Source organism: Telmatherina bonti, assembly GCF_933228915.1.
Source record: "Telmatherina bonti genome assembly, chromosome: 9".
NCBI classification, from domain to species: Eukaryota; Metazoa; Chordata; class Actinopteri; order Atheriniformes; family Telmatherinidae; genus Telmatherina; species Telmatherina bonti.
The window spans coordinates 38,426,659-38,438,985 of record NC_136627.1 but is presented as its reverse complement, the minus strand read 5'-3'; the positions used below and the strand labels follow the sequence as shown (position 1 = coordinate 38,438,985).

At 52.6% G+C, this 12,327-nt stretch overlaps 1 protein-coding gene across 1 annotated transcript in view; it reads left to right on the top strand.

Moving 5' to 3' along the window:
- LOC306760294 (uncharacterized protein) overlaps positions 1–10,030 on the top strand; it is a gene marked incomplete at both ends in the record, with an annotated part of 71,205 nt that extends 61,175 nt beyond the window's left edge. The window contains 2 exons of the mRNA XM_079246094.1: positions 9,370–9,653; positions 9,755–10,030. Coding sequence (XP_079102220.1) covers positions 9,370–9,653; positions 9,755–10,030 — 560 coding nt within the window. The remainder of the gene's footprint in view (positions 1–9,369; positions 9,654–9,754) is intronic.
- Between the last annotated feature and the right edge of the window lie 2,297 nt (positions 10,031–12,327).

Genomic DNA, 12,327 nt, shown 5'->3' with positions numbered 1-12,327 from the left:
AAGTCATCATCAGGTGTTCCGCATCCTGCCCAGGAACACTTCGGCATAGAGTCTGGAGCAAACAGGAGTCGATAAAGTTCCTCCAGCTGCCCTGCATGAATAGATGAGCGCACCAGCTGACTTCTGAGTTGATGTTGGTACCGGTGGCACAAGCTCCATATCCTGCTACTCCCGTATGCATTTGAGGGATGTTTGTTGTAGGATCAGTCTTACCTGCTCGTCTCAGGGAAGAATCAAGCGACTCTTACCTCAAACCTTCACATGGATCAAGTTCCTCTGAACCAGTATAGACAGAACCCATATCCGGTAGCACCGGTCCCCTGGATCTTGTCATAAACTGATGTGTTCATGTAATCTGTTGTGGAAATTTCATGTTCTAGCGTTAGGTACTCGTATACTTCATAATCCTTAGTATATACTTATTTATGATGACTGCTTTGTGGGGTTTCTGAAGAGGTCATGGTGAACTCAGGAACTTAAAGGGATGCTATGATGGTATTTGGAGTTTTCTGAGCTTTCTACAGTGTTAAAGTGTTGAATCCTCATCAGACATGTGAACGACACTGTTTTTTTATCACCTAAACACATTCCACTTTAAGCTTAGCGACCCAGAATCTGCTTATTTACTCTGACTGACATAAATATTGTGTAGAGGCGCTGAGATGTGGTTCTTCAGACATCTGGTTGATATCAGCCGCTCTCTCACCCCATGGGGGGGGTTTGTTGTCAGGGGTCAGATAGCCGAGGCCCAGAGAGAAGATTTCCATTTCGTGTTCAGGTCCACCGAACATTTCACAACAAACCATCCTTTGTTTTGATTAACAAAGATTTATGACACGCAGTGGACCTCCAGACCTCTACCAGACCAGACCTCTACCAGACCAGACCTCTACTGGAACAGACCTCTACCAGACCAGACCTCTACTGGAACAGACCTCTACCAGACCAGACCTCTACCAGACCAGACCTCTACTGGAACAGACCTCAACCAGACCAGACCTCTACCAGACCAGACCTCTACTGCAACAGACCCCTACCAGACCAGACCTCTACTGGAACAGACCTCTACCAGACCAGACCTCTACTGGAACAGACCTCTACCAGACCAGACCTCTACCAGACCAGACCTCTACTGGAACAGACCTCTACCAGACCAGACCTCTACTGGAACAGACCTCTACCAGACCAGACCTCTACCAGACCAGACCTCTACTGGAACAGACCTCAACCAGACCAGACCTCTACCAGACCAGACCTCTACTGCAACAGACCCCTACCAGACCAGACCTCTACTGGAACAGACCTCTACCAGACCAGACCTCTACTGGAACAGACCTCTACCAGACCAGACCTCTACCAGACCAGACCTCTACTGCAACAGACCCCTACCAGACCAGACCTCTACCAGACCAGACCTCTACTGGAACAGACCCCTACCAGACCAGACCTCTACCAGACCAGACCTCTACCGGACTAGACCTCAACCAGACCAGACCTGTACTGGAACAGACCCCTACCAGACCAGACCTCTACCAGACCAGACCTCTACTGGAACAGACCTCAACCAGACCAGACCTGTACTGGAACAGACCCCTACCAGACCAGACCTCTACCAGACCAGACCTCTACCGGACTAGACCTCAACCAGACCAGACCTGTACTGGAACAGACCCCTACCAGACCAGACCTCTACCAGACCAGACCTCTACTGGAACAGACCTCAACCAGACCAGACCTGTACTGGAACAGACCCCTACCAGACCAGACCTCTACCAGACCAGACCTCTACCGGACTAGACCTCTACCAGACCAGATGTCTACCGGACTAGATCTCTACCAGACCAGACCTCTACCAGACCAGATGTCTACCGGACTAGATCTCTACCAGACCAGACCCCTACCAGACCAGACCTCTGTTAGACCAGACCTCTACTGGACTAGACCCCTACCAGACCAGACCTCTACCAGACCAGACCTCTACCGGACTAGACCTCTACCAGACCAGATGTCTACCGGACCAGATGTCTACCGGACTAGACCCCTACCAGACCAGACCTCTAACAGACCAGACCTCTACTGGACTAGACCCCTACCAGACCAGACCTCTACCGGACTAGACCTCTTCCAGACCAGACCTCTACCAGACCAGACCCCTACCAGACAAGACCTATACTAGACCAGACCAGACCTCTACCAGACCAGACCTCTGTTAGACCAGACCTCTACTGGACTAGACCCCTACCAGACCAGACCTCTACCGGACTAGACCTCTTCCAGACCAGACCAGACCTCTACCAGACCAGACCTCTGTTAGACCAGACCTCTACTGGACTAGACCCCTACCAGACCAGACCTCTACCAGACCAGACCTCTGTTAGACCAGACCTCTACTGGACTAGACCCCTACCAGACCAGACCTCTACCAGACCAGACCTCTACTGGACTAGACCCCTACCAGACCAGACCTCTACCGGACTAGACTTCTTCCAGACCAGACCAGACCTCTACCAGACCAGACCTCTGTTAGACCAGACCTCTACTGGACTAGACCCCTACCAGACCAGACCTCTACCAGACAAGACCTCTACCAGACCAGACCAGACCTCTACCAGACCAGACCTCTGTTAGACCAGACCTCTACTGGACTAGACCCCTACCAGACCAGACCTCTACCAGACCAGACCTCAACCAGACCAGACCCCTACCAGACCAGACCTCTACCAGACCAGACCCCTACCAGACCAGACCTCTACCGGACTAGATCTCTACCAGACCAGACCCCTACCAAACCAGACCTCTACCAGACTAGACCTCTACCAGACCAGACCTCTGTTAGACCAGACCTCTACCAGACCAGAAGTCTACCGGACTAGATCTCTACCAGACCAGACCTCTACCAGACCAGACCTTTACCGGACTAGACCTCTACCACACCAGACCTCTGTTAGACCAGACCCCCACCAGACCAGACCTGTGTTAGACCAGACCTCTACCAGACCAGACCTCTGTTAGACCAGACCCCTACCAGACCAGACCTCTACCAGACCAGACCTCTGTTAGACCAGACCTCTGTTAGACCAGAGCCCTACCAGACCAGACCTCTACCAGACCAGACCCCTACCAGACCAGACCTCTACCAGACCAGACCTCTGTTAGACCAGACCCCTACCAGACCAGACCTCTGTTAGACCAGACCTCTGTTAGACCAGACCCCTACCAGATCAGACCTCTACCAGACTAGACCTCTGTTAGACCAGACCTCTACCAGACCAGACCTCTACCAGACCAGATCTCTACTGGAACAGACCTCTACCAGACCAGACCTCTACCAGACAAGACCTCCACCAGACCAAACCTCTACCAGACCAGACCTCTATCGGACCAGACCTCTACTGGAACAGACCCCTACCAGACCAGACCTCTACCAGACCATACCTCTGTTAGACCAGACCTCTACCAGACCAGACCTCTGTTAGACCAGACCCCTACCAGACCAGACCTCTGTTAGACCAGACCTCTACCAGACCAGACCTCTGTTAGACCAGACCTCTACCAGACCAGACCTCTGTTAGACCAGACCCCTACCAGATCAGACCTCTACCAGACTAGACCTCTGTTAGACCAGACCTCTACTGGACTAGACCCCTACCAGAGCAGACCTCTACCAGACCAGACCTCTACTGGACTAGACCCCTACCAGACCAGACCTCTACCGGACTAGACCTCTTCCAGACCAGACCAGACCTCTACCAGACCAGACCTCTGTTAGACCAGACCTCTACTGGACTAGACCCCTACCAGACCAGACCTCTACCAGACCAGACCTCTGTTAGACCAGACCTCTACTGGACTAGACCCCTACCAGACCAGACCTCTACCGGACTAGACTTCTTCCAGACCAGACCAGACCTCTACCAGACCAGACCTCTGTTAGACCAGACCTCTACTGGACTAGACCCCTACCAGACCAGACCCCTACCAGACCAGACCTCTACCGGACTAGACCTCTTCCAGACCAGACCAGACCTCTACCAGACCAGACCCCTACCAGACCAGACCTCTACCAGACCAGACCTCTACTGGACTAGACCCCTACCAGACCAGACCTCTACCGGACTAGACTTCTTCCAGACCAGACCAGACCTCTACCAGACCAGACCTCTGTTAGACCAGACCTCTACTGGACTAGACCCCTACCAGACCAGACCTCTACCAGACAAGACCTCTACCAGACCAGACCAGACCTCTACCAGACCAGACCTCTGTTAGACCAGACCTCTACTGGACTAGACCCCTACCAGACCAGACCTCTACCAGACCAGACCTCAACCAGACCAGACCCCTACCAGACCAGACCTCTACCAGACCAGACCCCTACCAGACCAGACCTCTACCGGACTAGATCTCTACCAGACCAGACCCCTACCAAACCAGACCTCTACCAGACTAGACCTCTACCAGACCAGACCTCTGTTAGACCAGACCTCTACCAGACCAGAAGTCTACCGGACTAGATCTCTACCAGACCAGACCTCTACCAGACCAGACCTTTACCGGACTAGACCTCTACCACACCAGACCTCTGTTAGACCAGACCCCCACCAGACCAGACCTGTGTTAGACCAGACCTCTACCAGACCAGACCTCTGTTAGACCAGACCCCTACCAGACCAGACCTCTACCAGACCAGACCTCTGTTAGACCAGACCTCTGTTAGACCAGAGCCCTACCAGACCAGACCTCTACCAGACCAGACCCCTACCAGACCAGACCTCTACCAGACCAGACCTCTGTTAGACCAGACCCCTACCAGACCAGACCTCTGTTAGACCAGACCTCTGTTAGACCAGACCCCTACCAGATCAGACCTCTACCAGACTAGACCTCTGTTAGACCAGACCTCTACCAGACCAGACCTCTACCAGACCAGATCTCTACTGGAACAGACCTCTACCAGACCAGACCTCTACCAGACAAGACCTCCACCAGACCAAACCTCTACCAGACCAGACCTCTATCGGACCAGACCTCTACTGGAACAGACCCCTACCAGACCAGACCTCTACCAGACCATACCTCTGTTAGACCAGACCTCTACCAGACCAGACCTCTGTTAGACCAGACCCCTACCAGACCAGACCTCTGTTAGACCAGACCTCTACCAGACCAGACCTCTGTTAGACCAGACCTCTACCAGACCAGACCTCTGTTAGACCAGACCCCTACCAGATCAGACCTCTACCAGACTAGACCTCTGTTAGACCAGACCTCTACTGGACTAGACCCCTACCAGAGCAGACCTCTACCAGACCAGACCTCTACTGGACTAGACCCCTACCAGACCAGACCTCTACCGGACTAGACCTCTTCCAGACCAGACCAGACCTCTACCAGACCAGACCTCTGTTAGACCAGACCTCTACTGGACTAGACCCCTACCAGACCAGACCTCTACCAGACCAGACCTCTGTTAGACCAGACCTCTACTGGACTAGACCCCTACCAGACCAGACCTCTACCGGACTAGACTTCTTCCAGACCAGACCAGACCTCTACCAGACCAGACCTCTGTTAGACCAGACCTCTACTGGACTAGACCCCTACCAGACCAGACCCCTACCAGACCAGACCTCTACCGGACTAGACCTCTTCCAGACCAGACCAGACCTCTACCAGACCAGACCTCTGTTAGACCAGACCTCTACTGGACTAGACCCCTACCAGACCAGACCTCTACCAGACCAGACCTCTACTGGACTAGACCCCTACCAGACCAGACCTCTACCGGACTAGACTTCTTCCAGACCAGACCAGACCTCTACCAGACCAGACCTCTGTTAGACCAGACCTCTACTGGACTAGACCCCTACCAGACCAGACCTCTACCAGACCAGACCTCAACCAGACCAGACCTCTACCAGACCAGACCCCTACCAGACCAGACCTCTACCGGACTAGATCTCTACCAGACCAGACCCCTACCAAACCAGACCTCTACCAGACTAGACCTCTACCAGACCAGACCTCTGTTAGACCAGACCTCTACCAGACCAGAAGTCTACCGGACTAGATCTCTACCAGACCAGACCTCTACCAGATCAGACCTTTACCGGACTAGACCTCTACCACACCAGACCTCTGTTAGACCAGACCCCCACCAGACCAGACCTCTACCAGACCAGACCTGTGTTAGACCAGACCTCTACCAGACCAGACCTCTGTTAGACCAGACCCATACCAGACCAGACCTCTACCAGACCAGACCTCTGTTAGACCAGACCTCTGTTAGACCAGACCCCTACCAGACCAGACCTCTACCAGACCAGACCTCTGTTAGACCAGACCCCTACCAGACCAGACCTCTACCAGACCAGACCTCTGTTAGACCAGACCCCTACCAGACCAGACCTCTGTTAGACCAGACCTCTGTTAGACCAGACCCCTACCAGATCAGACCTCTACCAGTCTAGACCTCTGTTAGACCAGACCTCTACCAGACCAGACCTCTACCAGACCAGATCTCTACTGGAACAGACCTCTACCAGACCAGACCTCTACCAGACAAGACCTCCACCAGACCAAACCTCTACCAGACCAGACCTCTATCGGACCAGACCTCTACTGGAACAGACCCCTACCAGACCAGACCTCTACCAGACCATACCTCTGTTAGACCAGACCTCTACCAGACCAGACCTCTGTTAGACCAGACCCCTACCAGACCAGACCTCTGTTAGACCAGACCTCTACCAGACCAGACCTCTGTTAGACCAGACCTCTACCAGACCAGACCTCTGTTAGACCAGACCTCTACCAGACCAGACCTCTGTTAGACCAGACCTCTACCAGACCAGACCTCTGTTAGACCAGACCCCTACCAGATCAGACCTCTACCAGACTAGACCTCTGTTAGACCAGACCCCTACCAGACCAGACACCTACCAGACCAGACCTCTACCAGACCAGACCTCTCTTAGACCAGACCCCTACCAGACCAGACCTCTACCAAACCAGACCTCTACCAGACTAGACCTCTTCCAGACCAGAACTCTGTTAGACCAGACCTCTGTTAGACCAGACCTCTACCGGACTAGACCTCTTCCAGACCAGACCCCCTACCGGACTAGACCTCTGTTAGACCAGACCTCTACCAGACCAGACCTCTACCAGACCAGACCTCTGTTAGACCAGACCTCTACCAGACAAGACCTCTACCAGACCAGACCTCTGTTAGACCAGACCCCTACCAGACCAGACCCCTACCAGACCAGACCTCGACCAGACCAGACCTCTACCAGACTAGACCTCTGTTAGACCAGACCTCTGTTAGACCAGACCCGTACCAGACCAGACCTCTACCAGACCAGACCTCTACCGGACTAGACCTCTTCCAGACCAGACCCCCTATCGGACTAGACCTCTACCAGACCAGACCTCTACCAGACCAGACCTCTGTTAGACCAGACCTCTACCAGACCAGACCTCTACCGGACTAGACCTCTACTAGACAAGACCTCTACCAGACCAGACCTCTGTTAGACCAGACCCCTACCAGACCAGACCTCTACCAGACCAGACCTCTGTTAGACCAGACCTCTACCAGACAAGACCTCTACCAGACCAGACCTCTACCAGACAAGACCTCTACCAGACCAGACCTCTACCAGACCAGACCTCTGTTAGACCAGACCTCTACCAGACCAGACCTCTACCGGACTAGACCTCTACTAGACAAGACCTCTACCAGACCAGACCTCTGTTAGACCAGACCCCTACCAGACCAGACCTCTACCAGACCAGACCTCTGTTAGACCAGACCTCTACCAGACAAGACCTCTACCAGACCAGACCTCTACCAGACAAGACCTCTACCAGACCAGACCTCTACCAGACCAGACCTCTGTTAGACCAGACCCCTACCAGACTAGACCTCTACCAGACCAGACCTCTACCGGACTAGACCTTTTCCAGACCAGACCTTTGTTAGACCAGACCCCTACCAGACAAGACCCCTACCGGACTAGACCTCTACCAGACCAGACCTCTACCAGACCAGACCTCTACTGGAACAGACCCCTACCGGACCAGACCTCTACCAGACCAGACCTCTACTGGAACAGACCTCTACCAGACCAGACCTCTACTGGAACAGACCCCTACCGGACCAGACCTCTACCAGACCAGACCTCTACTGGAACAGACCTCTACCAGACCAGACCTCTACCAGACAAGACCTCTACCAGACCAGACCTCTACCAGACCAGACATCTGTTAGACCAGACCCCTACCAGACTAGACTTCTACCAGACCAGACCACTACCGGACTAGACCTCTTCCAGACCAGACCTCTGTTAGACCAGACCCCTACCAGACAAGACCCCTTCCGGACTAGACCTCTACCAGACCAGACCTCTGTTAGACCAGACCTCTACCAGACCAGAGCCCTACCAGACCAGACCTCTACCGGACTAGACCTCTACCAGACTAGACCTCTACCAGACCTGACCTCTACCAGACTAGACCTCTACCATACCAGACCTCTGTTAGACCAGACCTCTGTTAGACCAGACCCCGACCAGGCCAGACCTCTACCAGACCAGACCTCTGTTAGACCAGACCCCTACCAGACTAGACCTCTACCGGACTAGACCTCTACCAGACCAGACCTCTACCAGACGAGACCCCTACCAGACCAGACCCCTACCAGACCAGACCTCTACCAGACCAGACCCCTACCAGACCAGACCTCTGTTAGACCAGACCTCTACCAGACCAGAGCCCTACCAGACCAGACCTCTACCGGACTAGACCTCTACCAGACTAGACCTCTACCAGACCTGACCTCTACCAGACTAGACCTCTACCATACCAGACCTCTGTTAGACCAGACCTCTGTTAGACCAGACCCCGACCAGGCCAGACCTCTACCAGACCAGACCTCTGTTAGACCAGACCCCTACCAGACTAGACCTCTACCGGACTAGACCTCTACCAGACCAGACCTCTACCAGACGAGACCCCTACCAGACCAGACCCCTACCAGACCAGACCTCTACCAGACCAGACCCCTACCAGACCAGACCTCTGTTAGACCAAACCCGTACCAGACCAGACCCCTACCAGACCAGACCTCTGTTAGACCAGACCCCTACCAGACCAGACCTCTGTTAGACCAGACCCCTACCAGACCAGACCTCTACCAGACCAGACCCCTACCAGACCAGACCTCTGTTAGACCAGACCTCTACCAGACCAGACCCCTTCCAAACCAGACCTCTGTTAGACCAGACCTCTACCAGACCAGACCTCTTCCAGACCAGACCTCTACCAGAACCATCTTCGTTGCCAGACTGGTCTCTGTGTTTCCAGGTCAGGCCGGGTCCTGCGTGCCCGTCTTCTCCACCATGCCCTTCTCCTCCTGTGACATCAACGGCTGCTCTTACGCCAATCGCAACGATAAATCCTATTGGCTGTCGACGATGACGGAAGTGCCGAGATTACCTGTGGAGGGTCCGTCAATCGGGGATTACATCAGCCGCTGTGTGGTGTGTGAAGCCCCCTCATCGGCCATCGCCATTCACAGCCCGGAAGACAAACCGCCAGAGTGCCCCCCCAACTGGAGCACCCTGTGGGTTGGATACTCCTTCCTCATGGTGAGCCAGCGGCACCGACTGCTGCCGATGCCGCAGACACGTTGCATGTGCGACACACAGCTGCTGATGATGTCACTTCCTGTGTGTGATGTCATTTCCAGCATACAGGTGCAGGTGACGAGGGCGGAGGCCAGTCGCTCACCTCGTCAGGAAGCTGCCTGACCGAGTTCAAGCACCAGCCCTTCGTGGAGTGTCAGGGTCCTCGAGGAACCTGCCAGTTCTTCTCCAACATCTACAGTTTCTGGCTGACCAAGCTGCAGAACTCCTTCTCCTCTTCCTCATCCTCTTCCTCCGCCGACGCCTCCTCCATCACTTTCACTGATGTTGAGGAGCAAAGGAGGCGCATCGCCCAGTGCAAAGTCTGCATGAAGATGTGAGGGGAGCGCTCCTCCCCCTGCTTGAGGGAGAGGAGGTACTGCTCCTGCTCCATGTTCAGAGGAACAGAAAGTAACGTTTCACCTCCTCCTGGGAGGAATGAGGCAACGTTTCACCTCCTCCTGGGAGGAATGAGGCAACGTTTCACCTCCTCCTGCTCCTGCTGGGAGGTGGGAACATGTGACCAGCCTGGACTGGTCGGAGCAGACCAGTCTCCATCATGTTAAAAGCTTTCAGTATTAAATAATTATTCATATTTTAAATTTGGAATATTTTAGTTCAGCTTTATTGGTACAAAACTACTTCACAACATCTCAGAGACGTCTCAAGGCACTTTTACAGTCATTCCAGGTCGGCCCAGGTCATTCCAGGTTATTCCAGGTATAATCCATTATGTCGTCCACATAAGTTCGTTATATAAAGCCTGTTTATATAAACTTCATCAGAGTAATTAGCGATGATTGTTTTTTTTTATCTTGTCCAGCACTAAAGCAGCAGAATGATGGTCGGGATGCTGTTCTGCAGAACAAATTCACTTTACCAAGAGGAGCTTTGTAGATATAATAATCCCCTTGATATCCTGGATTCTTTTTTTTTTTTTTTTTTTTTTTTTGTCATAATTGTTTGTATTACAGAGGTTTTTCTGCTGGACCGGACCACAGAAGATTAAAACAGGATAGAAAAAAAAAACAGAAAATAAAATACGTCTTCCTACGTCTGCTGCCTGGAATCTGGGTGTCATGGTGGATGACCAGCTGACCTTTAAGGTCCATGTTGCCTCGGTTGCCCGTACCTGCCGATATGCTCTCTACAACATCAAGAGAATCAGACATACCTGACAGAACACACGACTCAGCTTCTGGTTCAGGTTCTGGTCATCTCACACATGGATTACTGCAGTTCCCTACTGGCAGGTCTGCCTGCATGCTGGTTAAACCTCTGCAGATGATCCAGAACCAGCAGCACGTCTGGTCTACAACCAGTCCAAACTGGTTCATGTCACTCCGCTGCTAATCGGACTTCACTGGTTTCCGGTTGCAGCACGCATCACATTTAAAGCTTTGCTTCTGGTTTACAAAACAATAACTACCTTCACTCCCTAATCCAGACCTACACTCCCTCTCCACAGCTATGTTCCACCAGTGAAAGACGCCTCGTGTTACCACCACAACGTGGGACTAAATCACCAGCCAGACTCTTTCCTCTGTTGTTCCACGATGGTGGAATGATCTCCCAAACTCTGTCCGCTCTGCAGAGTCCCTGTCTACTTTTAAGACCCAGCTGAAGACTCAGCTTTTCAAGCAGCACTTCACCACTTAGTTTAGCTGTATTTAGTGGAAAGTTGGAGAACTTAGTCCAGTTCTTTGTGACAAACTTTATGATATTAATTCTTTGTATTATAACATAGGTGGTATTATGGGGTGGAAAGGGAGTAAACAAAAAGAAAAAAAAAAGCCTGTAGCTTCATGGAAGGACCTGCGTCCAACTGGACAGTCCACCAGCATCTTCCTACCATGTCCTCTACTGTCTGATTTCCTGCTTGTGTTGTTCTCACTCATATGTAGGTCACTTTGGATAAAAGCGTCTAAATGACTGTAGAATAGAATAGTAATAATAATAATAGAATAAGTAAACTAAAAAAAAAGAGTGAAGACAATAGACAAAAAAAACTTTGTGGAGAGAGACAGAGACATAAAGAGAAAGACATACAAATACACACATAAACACATCCAAGCCAGCCACAGAGTCATGTTCCCTCGGCAGGAGGAGGAAGCCAAAAACTGTCAGGAGCACCAGAAACTAACCAGTTAAACCAGAAAGATAGAAAGAAAACCAGCTGCTGTTAGTAAATAAACCTGCAGACGACTCAGTGACTGTGTCACATGCAGAACAAACCTAGTGGAACGTGTTCAGAGAAGAGAAGAGGCCAGGAGAACCCCCAAGACCTTGGTGGGCGGCAGCCACCCCCAAGCACAGACCCAACCACCCAACCCCGGAGCCAGCCATGCACCCAACCAGGAGGTGGCAGGGGGGGGGACCAGAGTCAGGAGGAACAGGCCCCACCGGCCACCCAGGGCAGACCGAGCGCAGACCCCAGGGCCTGCAGGCAGAGGGCCCACACCTATGGAGAGCCAGGAAACCCCTTCATTAGAGTAACTAGCTATGAGACCGACAGATTGCATCCTTTGTCACCTCCGGTGTGTCGAGCCCATAATGGCGAGGTTCTGATGACAAACACAACTCAGAAGGAGTTGGACGTTGGACATTCTGCCAGTTGTCGTCTTGCTTGCTGTTTTCT